Raw genomic sequence first — 18,084 nt, forward strand, 5'->3', positions numbered from 1 at the left:
GTTACTAAACGGAAAGACGTCTGCCTAGGATATTAATAGCAAACATTAGACACGTGATTTAAGAGCCAGCTGTAACCCAAATTAAAAGGTTTACGCAGATGTCAGTGAAACAAGTTTATTTTTAACCTACAAAATGTCACATGGAAAGGTGGTCAGGTGGAGAGATTTAGGGTCGGACCATAAACAAACAAATATATATAAATGAAAGGCTTGTCATTCTCATACAAACTATCCAACAAACATCAATCACAATATAGTTATACCATTTCTTTCATAATGCTGTGTGTACATACAAAATATAGCAAACTAAATAAGGCAAATAAATAGAGCTTCAATTTACAGGGGGTGAAAACAATCCTCATTTCCACATTCTTCAAACTTCACTTTTTCTTTCTTTTTCTTTCTTTCTTTCTTTCTTTCTTTCTTTCTTTTTTTCTCTCAAATGATTATGATGATGTACAAAATATTTGAAAACTACACATATATGAGGCCCCTGTCAAATCAACCTTTAAAATTGTGCACTTGGCACAAATACAACCTGTGAAAATTACGGGTGGAGTATTCCATGAACATGTTCAAAGTGTGATGCGTTTCATGTCACAGGTAATAATATACCAACATTATCAGAGAACCACACCTGTGCACACTCAAGTCAATAGGAGAAACATCAAGTGCGTTATTGAACCAAGCAGAAGTGGGAAGCAAGACATCTTTCAAAAATAGGCCTATCTAAAATACAAAAGTGAGTGATACATTTAGACAGTTGGCATGGTGTTTTCAGATGCAGTCTTTTATCTTGTAACGTACCAAAGATAATCAATTTCCTTTGCCATTCATATCGCAGTTCATATCTATATAATTACATATTCAATCCACAATAATCAAAGAGTTGAAACGGACAGTTTTATAAAACAATGGAACACAGATTACTGGGTAAATATACACCTTATCTATGCAGGTCTGATTTTGTAACTAAAAAAATATACTTAGATTTTCTCTTTTTTTTCTTTTTCTTTTTTTTTCAGCCTTTGGCTCCTCAGGTTTGTGATGCAGGAAAAAGTATGTCCTACAAAAAAAGTGCATCAAGCAACTAGCTACATATTTTTCTTTCTGTTTTGGACAATCAATGACCAAATATACATAAAAAATACAAATATTAATACTGAATATTTTAATACTTTGTGTAACTTAAAAAGCAAAACACCAAGGTTGTGCTGTGGAACAATGTAACTTCTAGCATCTGCAGTACCACTCTTCTCATGACAAGAATGACAAAGATGTAAAGGAAAGAAAATAAATAGCCTAAACACCCCAATGTGGTGCACACTGAACAATTAATCATGCAATCCCTCAATCCATTTTTTAATTCCATATTGAAAGTAGTAAAATGATGTCCCCATGTTTTCTACTTTCAAAATGAAATAAAAAAAACAAGTGACTAATTCTAAACTAATTCTGCATGATCTCCAATTAAGCAGCTCAAGATTAGGACTTTGCCATAAGATGTAATAAGAGCCTCTATGGGGAATCCTTAGGAAATCCAATTTAACTAAAGATTACAGCTTTTTAAAATGCACAGATTTAAATGGGCAATAATAGTATTTTTCTAAATGTCCCAGACACCACTCTCTGCTCTTTTCAGGTCAAACCTGGAACTAACTGTTTGTTGTACAAAAATACTAACTTGTAATAAGCAATCTGAAGCCGTTAGTCACAAAAAAACTGGCTTAATATAGACAGGACTGCAATTAGAATTTTTGGTATATAAAAAATACAAACAAACGTAAATATACACCTTTCAATTATTAAATCTAAATAAGTACACGAGTTGATGCAGGTGAGTGCACTGGCCCGTTGTTCTGGCACTTGTAAGCTTAGTGTTTAAAAACTTGTGTATTATTGGACTGTTAATAAATTATTTTATTGGCTCAAAGAAATATGGATATACAGAAGCCCTGCTCTCATAGACAGCCTTCTTCGTCCTTAAGCAGGGTTAGCAGGGGCAGAGCTGTACCCACACAAATGGACAATTAGCACCATGTGTGTCCCTAAGATAAACACAATCACCATACACAGAAGTCCCACTGTGACATGGGAAATGGAAAGAAGACACAGGAGGCCTACAAAACAAATCGTCTAAAGCAGACTGTTGCAACGTAACCTGTATGTTTTGATGATAAAAAAAAAAAAAACTGTATTAAGGAAAGGGAGGGGGAGGGGTGCATGAAAGTGCATGGATTTTTTTGGTTCAATCACCATCTCACTGGACTGAACATTCCCCCTAGATGTTTGCACTCATTGCCCTCATATCTGTGTCTATATCCAAATCAAAGGCCTCTCGTCTTCCCTGTTTTCTCTGCCACACCATGCCAACTACAAGGTCATTGTATATACATCTGCAACCTTTGTCCTGACTACAGCTACTTAATATACATGTTATTTAAAAAATATGAACAAAATATAAGAGAACCAAAGTGGGTTACATAATGTTGACCTTGAGAACAAAGTCTAAAATTCAGTGGCTCTCTCTACAAATTCTAGGTACCTAGCATTTCTTTATACACATTTAGATAGTAAAATATGTAAGACATCATTTTGTTCAATATAATCAAGGCCCTAAGGTTCAGTATGTTAACCTGAAGAAGTGATGAAGACACATGGTAGTACTTGCTCATAGATAACTGCTTCTTTAAACAGAGTTTCACGGTCCCTTCCTTCCTAGAATGCTACTTCAGGGCATTTGGATAAAAGGTGCAGTTGTATATTACAGATGAGACAAATTCTGAAGTATAACAATCTAACAGATTCATTTAACTTCTGCTATTAAATACACTCTGCGTATTTTCAGACTTCCGGTTTCATGCTCTCGGTATCTCTTGGTCAAAGTGCTCTTGTCTCTCATCAGTATCTCCCTACAGGAGGTAGTCCTTGGAATGCCATTAATATCTGTAGAGGCACTTGGGAAAGGAGTATCCCAACCTGTAAGGCTGCATCCACAGTGTCATATTTCCTGTCTGGTAATTCCAACATTCAGGATTGAACAATATTTTCTTTTTTTTCTTCTTCTTCTTCTTCATTTTCAGGTTTAGGAAGCACAAGCTGCATCTTTTAAATCAAAAAGCACAGTTGGATCCGAAGATTAGAGGTACCAGATTACTAAAAATGGGACTCTCCTAATATTAGAGCAAGGAAATGGGTGGCCGAGAAAGGACAGCAACCTTGGCAGGTTAGAAGGATAACCATATGGATTCTACAAATGACTGTCCACCTTTTATGACTTATTGTGAGACCTTGCTTCACCAGACTGAACTGCTCTTTCATACTGGAACTCAGGTTGCACATTTCGCCACAAAAAAAACAAAAAAGAGATCAGTAAGAGTAAGAGATCAGTGTGAGTGACTGGGCATATCAAGAAAGAGGACTGAAAATCAGAAGCAAGAAGACAGATATTGCAGGGCATCCTTCACATCTGTGGATAAACCAGACTGTTTACAGTGAGCCTGTCCATCTTTGAGCTTGTCAGTTATTACTGGTCTGAGCAAAAGGGAAAACAGAGGGCAGTGTATGGCATTTCAGGAAAGTTCCCTGTCAGTCTGTGAATATAAAAAGTCTGATCTTCTTCTGACTGTATATACTGAGGTCAATAGTTCACCTTGGTGACTGATCTTTCACGACCCCCACCATCCACCAGCTGGTTGACAGAGCGCTTGCGATTACGTTTTAGTTTAGAGTCCTTGTCAAAGACTTCACCTGAGCGAAGTGCTGATACGAGATCATCAAACTCCCCCACCTCCTCCGACACACTGCCTCCGGTGCTTTTCTTTGCTCGTCTCTCTCGTTCCCGCTGGTCCTTCAGCTGAGACAGAAAAATGAACCGAGATATACATTTAAAATAGCCAAGATTATACAGGGTAGAAGGATTATTTTATTTTTAGTATATAGAAACACATGCTATGATTTCCTCAGCCCAGTGTAAGGGGCCTAGCAGAGCTGTTTTGTCTGTTTTTATTCATGGTCTCGCGAGTGACTACAGTAAATAAATTTGCATTTGGGGTCCTGCTACAAATGACTCCAAGGCTTATCAACTACATCACTACTGTTATCACTTATGAAATTTTTTTCCTTAAGGTCTCTCAAACCTCAACATGTTCTGATAATTATGATTTATTACATAATGCATCCATTATGTACATTTACATTGGTCACCAATAGTCAAGTCAACAGTTCTGACAGTCTACACTGAACGTGGGAACCAAATACAATTAGTGAATTTGTCTATGCTGGACAGATCTAGACAGATCTATCTGACTCACTCCTTGAGCTTATGCTTTTTTTGAACACTGGCTTTCATGTGTCCAGTCTGTCTGAGTGCCTGTGCAACATCTTAAAGAACCACTGCATTAAGAATGAGTAGATCGAGGATCTTATAATCAAGGCACATTGTAATGCAGGACTCGCAAGGAAACTTGTTTGAAAGATGAAGAAATTGCAACTCTACTGAATGTGACAGCAGCCTTATCACAAAGTGTTAAAAAAAAAAAAAAAAAACATTAATTCCAGTTTACAGATCATTGATACATTTTCTATGTTTGCTATGACGTTTGCCATGCATAACTGGTTATTTACTGACAAACTTTAAAGGAGCCACAGCCCTGTTTTTGCTCTAAATAAAAATAACTTTACCAACAATATAAGTACATTTCAAGCAACATAAAATAATAGATGTGATATGTAAAGAAATCCAGATGTTAATGAATAGAGACCACAAAAACAGAACAACCTCTGAGCAAGTGTGAAAATATCCAGATGAACATTATCTGTGGATCCTGTAACCATCTGTGTGTGTTTCTGTGTGTATTTCTGTCTCAGGAAAAGATGTACCATGGCCTCCATGCGTATTCTCCTCTCTTCCTCCTCTTTGCGTCGCTGCATGTTCTCCAGGTCGTGTCGGGCCTCGCTGAATGACTGCAGGAAGACGTCAAAGATTCCAAAGAACTCATCTGGTTGCATACAACTTTCTTCCTCTCCAAAATGCTTCAGAGACTTAGAAAACTGGATTGAAGAGGAAAGAGAGGAAAGTGATAAGTTAATGAGTGGATTGGGCTGAGAAACAAAGAAGGTAAAACTTTACAATACGGAATACGGGACACAGATTAAGTTATCAATAAACTGTTATTAGTAAAATGTGTTACAATGTATTAATTCCCTAATAACATATTATATCAACTAATGATGTAAATTTATGTTAATTACCACTATGGTCAAAGCTATGTACTTCAACTTCCAGTTGTCTGCTTTAATGAATCATTGGCTAATTATTTGCAAAAGTATCATTATGCTATGACTACTTGTTGAGGCACAGGACTATTAACTGTTAAGAAAAATGTCATTGTGGTTATGGATTTTGAAATAGTTTGTCATGTTTTTCATTAACACATAAATTTACACTATTAATTAATAGTGAATTGTATTAGGGAATTAATACATTATCATATATTTAACTAATAATTTATTGATTATTTGATTAATCTATGAATCACATAGAATGTTAATTTGTTGCTGATGCAGTAATCAATAATAAATGGTTTAGTTATTCATGAGTTATACATTAACTCATGGTTATCTGTGCATTAGTTAAGCATGAATTAATACATATTAGTACCACCGTATTGTTAAGTGTTACCACAAAGAAACATAAATGAGTGGAAAGGCATGATTGGTAAAACAAATGCAACACATGGGGCAATCCATTACTTGGAAGATTTACCAACCATACCACGTACCACCCTTGAGAAGGTAGTATATTGCCAGTGTTACCAACATAGTGACTTTGTCACTAGATTTAGTGACTTTTCCAACCCCTTTAGTGAGGTGTTTTACTTTTAAATTGCCTAGCAACAAATGTAGTGAGTCCTTGGACACACCATATCTAGTTTCTGAGACTTGGTGGTATGTTATCATGTAGTGACACTTAGCAACTGTGCAATAATGCTCATGTTGGGTAATGTAACTCTCAGAAAAACATACAAAAGCTGTCACTGGGGCAGTACCTAACTTTGTACCTTATTTACCACTAAAGGGTGCATAGTGGTACCTAAATCAGGGGTGTCAAATCCAGCTCCTGCAGGGCCACTGTCCTGAAAAAATAGCTCCAAAACTAACTGAACCCACTTGATCTAGCTAATCAAAGTCTTTAGGAATGCTAGAAATTTCCAGGCTGGTGTATTATAGTTGGTTGGAGCTAACCTCTGAAGGACAGTGGCCCTCCAGATGCTTGACATGTCTGCCCTATTGGTCCATATTAGTACTTTTTACAAGGGTACAGCAACAGTGACAGCTTTTGTACTATTTTTTTTTCTTAGAGTCCCACTGACATATCCTAGGCTGAATGCTCCACCATCCTACATCTTTGGTTCACTGTTAATCCCCACCACATTTGCCACCAAAACACACATCCACACACTATTTCTTCTTCCTTCTGTGTGCATGATGTAAAAGGTCATGCCTGGTTTGATGATCATATGCCCTCTTAAAAAACCCACTTTCTGCTTCATTATGCTGGGCTTACTTCCCAAAACCATCACCTTGGGAAGTAAGCTTGCAATGATCTCTCACAACTGATATGGCAGTCATGGCAAACTAAATGTACATACACAAAAAGTGCATCCACTTTTACTGTGGTTTGGCTTATCGAAGTGCCAAAGATCTGCTTCAAAAGCCAAGACAGTATATAATTCGTCTGCAAGCAGATTCGCCACAAGGAACTCAGTTCTAACTGGCATTTCTATCATTATGATTCTGGCCAAGTTCTTTTTCCCTCAGTTCAGTGGAGCAGCTAATTATCTTATAAGAGACACTGTACCTCATGAAGTCAAAACTGTTCTTTTTTTATTAAGAAACTGATACAATAATTCTGCCACTGAGTTTAGCTTGTTGTAGAGCTACTATTTTGAGGGCATCTGCAGTCCTGAGACTATGGAAAGAATCTTAAAATCTCTACTTAAAATCTCAAGATTTAGGTGGTGAGTATCCCAACAACTCCTGCACTTAGAGGAGAGATCTAATAGTCTATTCAACATCTCAGTGTTGACAATATTCTACCCTTGTTCTCAGCCATAATGTTTGTGTTAATTTTGGCCCACCTCAGACGATAGAATTGCTCACAGGAGATGGAATTCTGACCTGTCGAAGGCAGCAGAAAGAGGTAGATCTGTCTGGAAAGCACAAGGAGGCCTTTGTGTCCAAATAATCATAGAGTTATTCGGACACTCGTTACTCGTGAAGTTTTTCCAAACTTTTATGGCTTTACTATGTAAATAATTTGGATAGCGGTGGACAGGGTTAAATTGATGATTCTGTTATGGGGAGTGGAGTTCGGATAAAGACTCTTGTCAGTCTGCCCGGTGACCAAAACACATCCCTACGCACACTTTCCACCACCACAAAAAAGCTCACTAACACACTCACAAACACACATGCACAAATCCCAAAAGTATTCCCAATGGCTTTCAGAACGGTTCTCTTTCATGTTTTTGAGAGTTGGGGACATACCATAGCAGGGGTGGAGTTGAGACCAAGCCACATTTCAAAAGAAATAAATCTCCTCAAACCCTTGAGTAAAAACCCTGAGAAATTTAGGACCAGCTGCCGGGATTCCCCGGGATGTTTAAGTCATCATGCCGAGCTAGGAAGGGTACACAAAGCACTCTCTTTTCTCTGTCTTTTTCTTTCTTTCTCACTCACTCTCTATCCTTCTAAGATGTCAGGCTTCGGCCCATGCACAGGGTTGGCAGAGCTCAAAACGATAGAGAAGGGGGGACGGGAATGCCTGCTGGGCTCCTCCAGAGAGGGCCTGTCCTTCCATGATTTTCTGAAAAAGCCCAGCTCCACTCAACAACCCTCTACTGTGAAACACTAAAAGACCCGGTTCTACCGTTAACAATAACTCAAAGGTCATGTTGGAGAAAACATTTTCAGCCTCAGGCACTGAGAGAAAAGCCAGGCCTCTTGTTTTCTCTCTGCCAAGGAACCTTTGTGCGATTACATCTGGCTAACATGAAACCCTTTCTTTTGGAATGCAGAATGAAAAATTAATGTGCATAGCTTTATTAATAGCTTTATTAGGTTCGGTATGTGTGGTTGGAGTCTAAAAAGTCAGGGGTAATGATTGTGACTGTATAATTAAGTGAAGATGTTACCTTATCTTTAGCTTCAGTGAGTAGTTCCTCGAGTTCAGAGAAGCTGAAGCTAGCGACTGTGATGAAGTCACTGACCACTGGGACAAACTTGTCTCCCCGGTCACATGCTCGGCTCTGCTGGTATCGTAGCTCCTGATGTAAGCAGAATAAAGTTTTGATTCAGACTGAATCTGTTTTGTTGCTCATAATTAAATTTGACTACCGATGTTTCGTTTTTAACTGATAAACTGTCCTGCTGCGAAGCAGGAACTTCCCAGGAAGTTTTCACATCCGGCAGTTTTTTAGGACTAGTCTGACAAAATAAAGACCAAAGCGGCATGTATTAGGTGTGTAACTGTAACCTCAGTGTAGTTAGCTCATAAACCAGCAAATGAGTAACATTTTCTGACAAACTCCATCAACAAAACAGAAAACATTTATTATAAATATAAACATTTATTATAAATATTGACAAATGCAATGACTTTGGAGGTTTCACTGAATGCAACTATAATTATGTCCAATTGTGTCCAAACATAATCATATGTGAGATGCAAATATGTGGGTGAATTTACAACTGTATACACCCAATATCCATAAAAGTATATGTATAAAGCTTCTTTACTAGCAGAAAAAAAAAATCAGAAGCTGACAAACCGATGTCAAAAAGTGTAGCAACAGTGTAATAATAGTAATAATAATAATAATAATAATAATAATAAAATAATTAAGGGGAATGTCAGTAATGTTTCAGGGCAACTCTGCTGTTAGTTGGAGGAATAAATGATGGATGACTCACCGCCTCCAGAGCTTTCAGGCCACTCCTAATGATGAACACTTCCTTTTCCAGCTCAGCCAGACTGTGAGAGTAACAGTAAGACAAAAAATGTTTTTAACCAGCTGATATACAAAACAGCCTGAGCCTATCAAAAACAATAGCACATACTATATCAATGCTCATCAGTATGCAATGTGTGACTCACTTGACTTTGGCAGCTTCTGGTACAGTGGCCAAGTCCCGTTGAATATTGAGGATGTCAGGGTAATTCTTCTCAAAGATCATGATCAGGTAATGCAACATGGTGATGTTCCTGTAGAAAATGCAAATAGAATTATTAATTTATTTCAAGTTTGAAGCAAAGAAATAAGAAACAGATTTACCAGTGTAATTAATCCACATTTAGAAAATGTGAACTCAGTGTCATTCATCAACAAATCATTTTTTTTAAACAATGGATACTATTATCCTATTAAACTTATTTGAAAACAGAACTGTGGTTATTTAAAGAATTATTATTTTAAGAATTCAATTCAGACAAGTTTTCTGATTACACCGATTCAGTAAATTGCATTTAACATCTCAATGGTAGCGGTGGAAAGTCTAATAGATGCACTAACTGAAAACTGACATTAATTGATGTATTTGGATGAACAAGCTAAAAACCTTTTTATTGACCTCTCACCTATCTATACTTGACTTGGTGTCTATGATCTTGTTGAGGCTGGAAACTTTGAAACCATATGCGTTGCCCCTCTGTCCTTTGTTCATGAAGTTTCCGAATGCCAAAACCACTTCCAGAACCTGTGTCAGGCGCTTACTTCTCATCACCTCACGTGACGCACACAGAATAGCTAAAGATATGAGAAAAGATATTAAAGATGTTACTGTAGCCTCCATGATGCCCATACAGCACTGACATATGTTTTATCAGGCAATACAGACACCATGATCTTCTTTCACAAACGTATGGAATTTGTTGATTATTAAGAGTTTATCATTTCTGGATTAAGTATTCATATGTCATAAATTAAGTCATAAACAGGCTCAGCAGATGTATGCATAATTCAGCAAAGTTCTACTCATTCCCCACCCTTTGTTCAAATATTTTGATTATGAAATAATTTGATTATGCTTTTAGCTACCAATAACAGTGTAGTACCCTCAGCTCTGTTGAACACATTTTACCACATGTAATTCCATTGCACAGAATTTGCAGAAAATGTGGGAAAAGGCAGCAGATTCTGTCTGGGCCCAGTCATGAACACAATTCTGATCAATTGAAAGATGGTAAGAATAGTTTGCCAGAGGTTAGGAACAAATTATTCTGTATGAGGGGACCAAAGAGCAATTGTAATAATTTTTATTATCATCACAATTCACTATACAAGATACGTACCCACTGTAATGTCAGCATGAATAAACAAACAAATAAAGGTATTTCTTAAATAAATAAATCAAATCTATTTATTTCTTTTCTCCCAGGTCCAGTTAACACAAATAAATTACATAGCCCTACGTTTTTCCAGAAAGGCCAAATTACTAAACAATACTGGTACCAAACTGATGTTTAACCTCACTGTGTTTTTGAGTGTGGTGAACTAGTCTTAACTCCAGTTTTCCCTCACAGTTCCCATCATAGAGCTGCAGTACTACAGTCGCTCCAGCGGGAACAAGAAAGAGTATGCAACTTTGATGCCTGTCCACAATTTTCCCGCCGCCAGTTTCCCACAAAAAGCGTTTTCCCGGAGGATCTTAGCCAAAGTTAGACTTCCTTTGCCTGGATGTTAAAACATTCAAAATGCCTTCCTGTTGACACAATTTAATGTGCAAGGGTGGGCCACAGAAGTCCTTCATTTGTTTTGTCTCTGTTGATGGCACCCTTTCTTTCTGCTCTATAAAGCTTAATTAGACACTGCTATCAATTTAGTGTCTTGTTCCTTGTGCTTGAATTTATAACTGTAGACATGAAATGGCATTGTCAAGTTACAGAAACTGTCATATGAGCATCCTTTGTGCTTGTTTTTCACTTTGAAGTTGTGTAAATTAGTAATTAGTCAACATTAGAGATCAGTGTATGTACTAATAAATTTGATTTATGCAAGGTGTTTGTGATCTTTTCAGTGAACAGCTATTTAAATTCCAGTCTGTTTTTTACACAAAGCTAATATATGGCTATGTATCACATATCCTTCTGTGTTTCACAGAGGAAGGGAAATCAATGGGTTTTTTTTTTTATATAAAATTATGGAGATCAAATGATGACAGTATATTTGTTTTTGGTTGATCTGCCCCTTTAAGGTTAGCTAAGATCATTATTAATGTGCAGGGACAGGTCTTTAACCAGAATTTGGGTAGGCTTATGTTCATCTGAAGTACTTTGCGAGAACATGCATGCCATGACTCTTTCTTGAAAAGCTTGAAACGCTTTGAAGAAAAAAGCAGGGTTTATGAGAACGACTTTCCCCTCTCAACATTTGCCAGCTTTCCAAAACAGCCTCCGTGGAAACTCTGTTCTTTATTTGAACTGGAGATAAATTCAAGTATAAAAGCCACACACACTCACAAACATACTAGCCCTGACTCATGCTCTAATATCCACTTCTCCCAGATCACATTTATGGCCTCTTTCATTTAAATGTGTGTTAATTTGCAAAGAAACACCTCCAGTAACATTCTCTCTAAACCCACCAACCTTCAACCTTTGGCTTTATTTCTGCTAGACGCTCTGCAAACTTCTTTTTGAAGAAAAGAGACTGGAGCCTCTGCTGATAGTGGTCAATTCTGATAGAAAGAAGTGAAAAAAATTATTCAGACAGTGGGTTGAATCTTACGAAAGGTCACATTTATATATATATATATATATATATATATATATAATTTAATTTAATTATACAGCTTTTGAGAGAGTAATAACAGAACGATTTTTTTCTATATTACAGTGAGGATATATGAGGAGAGGTAAAATAGCACTTTATTTTACAGTGCTGTTACATGTACTATGCACTTACTTTAATTACTATGTACAGACCCTGAACCTAACCTTCAACCTAATATATTAATTATGTTGCTAGTTACCTAATTAAGTAGTTACCTTACATTACTCAGTATTTTCTTGTGTAAGAAACATATTTTACCATGTACAGGCAAACATAGCCGTGGATACTTAGACAGCGAAATTACTTTTGTTTGGTTACTAGCTATTAGATATGCAAGTATTACTTTGTGCATCGTTGCTTTGCAAAATGTTGGTTTAAAAATGTATGCATGCTTGTCAAACATGGCTGCATTCATGCACTTGTGTAAAGTATGTTTCTGGCTTTAAATGTCTTTCTTGGATGTGCATGTTGTAAAGATTTTCTGAAAAATTATAAATCCCCCATAGAATGATGTGATGTGTAACTAAACAGGGTACTCTGGGATTTCTAGATACCACAGATATTTGCAGTGTCCTTTTCATTTGGAGGTAAAATATGCTGGAGAGACATAGCTCATAAATCACTGCTAGTCCTGGTTTGCTGCCTTCTGTCATTAATGCAATTCAGTATGAAGTCTTCTGATCAAGAACTTTCCATAGTTTTATTCTTCACTCATCCAAAGTAATTTTTTTTTTCGAAATCATAATCATGCTTATTTATTAAATGCATTTCATCTAAGATTCAGTTATTTCACAATACCTGCTCATCTCAAATAGGAAGCGGTCAGCCCGGGCCATACGCTCAAGCTCATGTTTGTGTTCCTCCAGAAGGTCAATATCACTTTTCTCGGGAACGAACTTTAGAAGCTGTAAATGTAGGTAATTGTTTAGTCGTAGGTAATAAACATACTAATCAAATATGTTTCATGATTAATCCATTAGATAGCCCTCACCTGCTCTAACATGTCTTTAGCCAGCTCTTCCCTCTCATCCATCTCTAGAATGGCTCTCTTTATCTCTTCATTGCTCATTTTTAACCTGTATGGACAGAAAAAAACTTTAATTATGTAAACTGTTAATATTTAACATGCTATCAAGAAAGTAGAAACACCAGTCATAGAATCATACCACCCTTTATGACACGAGAGGTTAGATATGGCCTTTGGTACAATCAATGTTCTCTCCCCTTAGCTCTGATCAATAAAAATCTGGCCACATCAAAGAACACAATCAATCTTTTCCTGGCCTCATTAAGTTACTATGTGGCCTCTGGGTAGATAGATAGCCTGTTTCTCCATTACAAGGGCACATTAATTAAAATGGTTACACTTTATTTTGATAGTCCACTTTAGACATTCTACTAACTATAAGTAATTTTGCAACTACATGTCAACTAATTCTCATTCATTTGCAACTACATGTCTGCTAACTCTCAGAGCAGACTTAGGTTAGGTTTAGGGTTAGTAGAATAAGTTGACATATACTTGCAAAGTTTAGAAGAGTGTTAGAAGATATTAAGCAGACAGTCTACTAATACTCTAATGACTAGTTGACATGCAGTTGCAAAGTTACTTGCTGTTAGTAGAATGTCTAAAGTGGACCATCCAAATAAAGTGTTACCATTAAAATATATGTATGCATATATTTACAGATAAATAATTTAGAATAAACACCATTTCAAAAGTCCATTAAAAGTGGCAATTTTGATTCCATGGTGACTTTAAGAACTAGCCTACCAACTATAAGACTATAGAACTAGCCTACCAACTATAAGACAAAGGGTAATCTCTCTTACTTTTTGGATTCAGATGAGTCCAATTTACATTTTTATGGAACCTAAATAAGTTATTACACCACATACATTTTGTGCTTTATAGGCATAGCATCTGTTTTCCAGGATAACGCATAAGTTGACCTTAATACAATTCCAACAATGCTAACTCAGGACAAGTACATACTTGGAAAGTAGGATGACACAGTTTTGGGCCCTCCGTCCATCGATAACAGACAGCTCTTTGACTTTGCGTGAGCTCAGATAAAGGTCATCCATTGATCCTGTTTCTTTCTGCAGAAGAGGAAAAAACGGTTTGATGGTATGGATTCATTCTCTTTATAATACTTAAATAAAATAAAGAATGAAACAAAGTATTTTTGATTAAAAAAACTGAATTTGCGGATATCAAAAATGAACTGATAATGTGGGTCTGTGCTTTGGCTTGTATTCAGGCAAAGGTTGAAATTTAATTTATGAATCGACCAAAACTTCTTTTGGGACAATGATTTCATTGCTGTTTTGAAAAACAATGATTTTTGTGTGTGTGTGTGTGTATGTGTGTGTTTCAAACTAATTTTTCCAAACTGAATGTCAGTGAAAATAAAACATACAATATATTCCTAACTTTCTATATATCTCCCAAAAGACCAGTATTCAGAGGGTCGAAAATAATCATGCAGCTGAAGCACCACAGATGCTTAAAAGAAGCTTGGCTGTTTCAGCAAGAACAGTCATCTATTTATAGGTCCAGACCATTTCCTGTGCTGTGAATGTTCAATGAGGTTACATGGGTCTATGTAACTCCACATTGGTCCAAAGAAAGCACACTTCTTACACACCCCTACAGCTCTCTCTGAGCAGTAACATGAAGAATGCGTGATAGGTTGTACGTCATTACTTTCCACAACATGCTTTATCCACATTTTAGTCATTTGTGTATTAATGGTTAGTAATTAGACACATTTGTGCTAATTACAGTAATTCAGTATTAAGTACTGTTCTATCACAGTATCTTAGCAGATTCTTAAAATTACACACCAATTATTCACTCCAGACATTCTACTACTGCAAGATGAGGCTGGAAGTGAAAATTATCTCTAAAATACTTAAAGGAACAGTTCCCTCAAAATTCAAAATGAAAATTCCATTATCATTTTAAACCCTACACTGTTCCAAACTTGCTCCTTTCCATACATTAAAATTATACAGTAATCAGAGGCTGTCAAAGTTAATAAGTTTGATATCTATATCTAATATACCATAAATTAATATAAGCAAACACACTTTTACACACAGTACACAGTACTTTGGCTATTTTTTTGGATCTTGACAGAACCAGACTCCATTTACCCTAACTGTATGGAAAGGAGCTGTATAACATTCTCCCTAAAAAATTTTTTTGTCAAAGATGGAAGTCACCTAGAGAACAGCATGTGGGTGAGACACATTAGGAACTATTCCTTTAAAATTTGAATTCCAACTTTTTCATCATCTATCACATTAATTCAGATCTTTTGTTTACAGTGGCCAAGATTGCTGTAATAGACAGATACATGTAATAAGATGGTGAATATAGCTGTATGCTTGGCTAAAGGTTCTGGTACAGGGTCAGAAATTAACAGGGGCTAGGGGCAAAAATGCAACTGAATTGTACAAAAATGCCCCCCATGTTGAATGAATAAAAAGTGTTAATTGCTGCAATATATTTAGACTTGCTCATGTTGCATCAGATTTCTTTTTATGTGTTTTTTGCAGCGTTGAACATTATAGCCAATCACACATTTCTGTTGTGCTTATGAATGCATTGGTCAATCTGAGGCCAATTCTTCACTCTCTTGCAGATATCATGTAAGTAATAGAGATTCATTGTGAAATGTAGACAGCTTTAGTGATTGATTAGAATGCATAACTCACGCTAGACTGTCATTAAACGCTTCAGTGATCATTCTGTGAATATTCTTTGCTTGATTAAATTTCTGTATATAATTTATTCCCAGTTTGAAAAACTGGAAATAAATGCTATTAAAATATCCTTTGTGAAGTCCTGATTTTCTAACGTGTAATAAGCAATAAACTAATTCATAAATGGTTCCTTGTTTGTTATGGCTGCGTAGCCAGAATATGACAGTTTAAACACAGAAACAATTTTATGTAGTCTATTAATTAACATTATTAATAATTATTACAGTATCAAGAACAATAATTGTAAAAGTTTGTCATAATACTGCACCCCTACCCTGTAATTTAATAAATAAATACAAATTTCAGGGGGCAGATATTAACCCTTTAATAGAAAAGTTCATTTCTGACCCTGTTCTGGTAGTATAGTAGCAACCACTCACCTGCTTGAAGGATTGGTTAGTGAGCAGCTCCTGGCCAGGCAGATGTACAGCAGCAGAGAAAGATCAAAAACATTGGAAGACATGCAGAAGTTAACATCTCAAGCAGCAGAACTACAGCAGAAGACTCAGCCAGAGATGAACTACAGCAAACATTCCCACAGGCCCCAGAATATCTTGCAAAACACTGAAGGTACTTTGACTACTGCATGTCTGACTTTTGTTGATATTCGGCCTGAGAGCATATCTGCAGTGTTTCTGCTCTAAATGCACTAAAATACTACTTCATGCTTACAGCACTAAAGCATCTATTACTGTACATGCCATTCAGCAAAGAACAGCTGCTTTAGCCACAGCTATAAAGCCTAAGGTTCCAAATACTCTCTTTCACACACACAAACACACACACACATTTCACAAACATACACAAGAATGTCAGTACAGCTGTTATTCCAAAAGATCATTCCAGACATTATTCTAGAAATATCTGAGTAATAATGAATACAAAAAGTATTTGTTTGTGATTTAAGCACAGCTGAGAAATGGCTCTTGTGTGCCACACTTGCATACTTGCTGCCTCTGGTAAGCCGAAAACATTTTCTCAATGTCCTTTAGGTCAAGAACTTTAAAGGCCCTTCCGTCATCAATCTCATACCAGATAGTACCAGTGATCTTGTTCTAAAAAAAAAGGAAGATGATCAGGAATGCAATTAAGGGTTAGTCTCAGATAATTAAAAACAAATGAAATGACTTCATCTTATATACAGTATAACACTTTGTATTAACTATAAGTATGAGGAATTGTATGCTTCAGCTGCATCTCACAACTGACTCACCTCTCCCAGTTTGGACCAATTGAAGGATTTGAGTGGTTGTGAAGGTTGGGGGATGCTCTTTGTGCGCAGACTGGTTGTGGAGCTAATGGAAGCAGGTCCAGGTGGAGGCGGAACACCAGAAAAGATGGGCGGGGCTCCAGGTGGGGGTGGAGGACCGCCTGGGGGAGGTGGAGGTGGTGGTGGGGGTGGGCTGGAGAAAGCAATAGGTGGAGGAGGAGGAGGAGGGAAGCCACCCAGCATCATAGGTGGTGAAGGTGGCGCCATCGGGCTCCCAGGAAGCGGAGGGGGGACGGGTAAATGAACTCCACCACTCTTAGGTGAAAAAGATCAAATCATTTAAGTAAAATATGTTAGACAAATTTGCTATAATGTATAAACCATCACATATAACTTATGCTTAACCAAAACAGCTTCTCCCCAAATATTTCTTACTAAACATCACCAACATAGAAGTTCTAACATTATTGTGCAATTGTTCTACTTTTGCATGTGAAAGTAAAATATACAAGCACAATATAGAAGGAAGTGACAGATGGTAAACTCACTGAAATGTCGCTAATGCGGTAGGAGAGGTCTAATACTTGCTCCCTGGCAGAGCGCAACTCCACTCCTTCTTTCTGCAGTTTGTCCTTCATCTTGTTGAGTGTCTTCATCATATCCTCCTTCTCTTGTGTCTTGGTCTCACACTCCCTTTCTTTCCTTTCCAGCCGGGCTATCAACTCTATGTGCTCTAAAATACACACATGCATTATCATTACATAAGTTCACCCAGTCTCAGTTTTGCAAGCCAGTGTGCACTGTTACCTTTTCTGAACTTTTCTGCTTGGTCTCGCCACTGTTTGACTTCATTCTCATTGATAAGCCTGTATAGACGGAATTAAGTATCATTATGTTGCACTCAAATCCACAGGTTTATTAAAATGATTTTGCACTATTTTTCACACTTACCCCAGTCAATTACCAATTTATATTCAAGTCAAGTCACCTTTATATATGTATATATATATATCGCTTTTAACAATACAGATTGTGTCAAAGCAGCATTACAGTATTAAATAGGAAAATAGTGTGTTGATAATGCAAAAAGACAACAGCAAACACTCAACATTGCTGATTGTTATTTAACTGTTACCAAAAACAAAAGCCAAAATTAAAGACCCCATGAAAGTTTACTGTTTAGTCTGTTAGCTTTTATGAGAACAAACAGATTGATCAACCTTCTTGACCATAGGTATATATAATCTTTGTCTCTCGAGAATGAGA

The 18,084-nt window shown here is 36.8% G+C and overlaps 1 protein-coding gene across 8 annotated transcripts in view; it reads right to left on the reverse strand.

The window, feature by feature from the left end:
• Nucleotides 1–404: 404 nt before the first annotated feature.
• daam2 (dishevelled associated activator of morphogenesis 2) overlaps nucleotides 405–18,084 on the reverse strand; it is a 149,567-nt gene continuing 131,887 nt past the window's right edge. For 6 of the 8 annotated variants that reach the window (XM_051134177.1, XM_051134176.1, XM_051134185.1 and 3 more), the window contains 15 exons: nucleotides 17,626–17,684; nucleotides 17,367–17,551; nucleotides 16,822–17,133; nucleotides 16,556–16,663; nucleotides 15,989–16,018; nucleotides 13,831–13,937; nucleotides 12,826–12,910; nucleotides 12,633–12,739; nucleotides 11,651–11,739; nucleotides 9,641–9,809; nucleotides 9,161–9,268; nucleotides 8,977–9,037; nucleotides 8,199–8,330; nucleotides 4,882–5,052; nucleotides 405–3,856 (listed from right to left, as the gene is read on the reverse strand). In XM_051134177.1, the coding sequence (XP_050990134.1) occupies nucleotides 3,641–3,856; nucleotides 4,882–5,052; nucleotides 8,199–8,330; nucleotides 8,977–9,037; nucleotides 9,161–9,268; nucleotides 9,641–9,809; nucleotides 11,651–11,739; nucleotides 12,633–12,739; nucleotides 12,826–12,910; nucleotides 13,831–13,937; nucleotides 15,989–16,018; nucleotides 16,556–16,663; nucleotides 16,822–17,133; nucleotides 17,367–17,551; nucleotides 17,626–17,684 (1,939 nt within the window). In that variant the 3' untranslated portion in view covers nucleotides 405–3,640. The remainder of the gene's footprint in view (nucleotides 3,857–4,881; nucleotides 5,053–8,198; nucleotides 8,331–8,976; nucleotides 9,038–9,160; nucleotides 9,269–9,640; nucleotides 9,810–11,650; nucleotides 11,740–12,632; nucleotides 12,740–12,825; nucleotides 12,911–13,830; nucleotides 13,938–15,988; nucleotides 16,019–16,555; nucleotides 16,664–16,821; nucleotides 17,134–17,366; nucleotides 17,552–17,625; nucleotides 17,685–18,084) is intronic. The other 2 variants (XM_051134179.1, XM_051134178.1) reach the window with 1 other exon arrangement.

Source organism: Labeo rohita, chromosome 17 (genome assembly GCF_022985175.1).
Source record: "Labeo rohita strain BAU-BD-2019 chromosome 17, IGBB_LRoh.1.0, whole genome shotgun sequence".
NCBI lineage: Eukaryota > Metazoa > Chordata > Actinopteri > Cypriniformes > Cyprinidae > Labeo > Labeo rohita.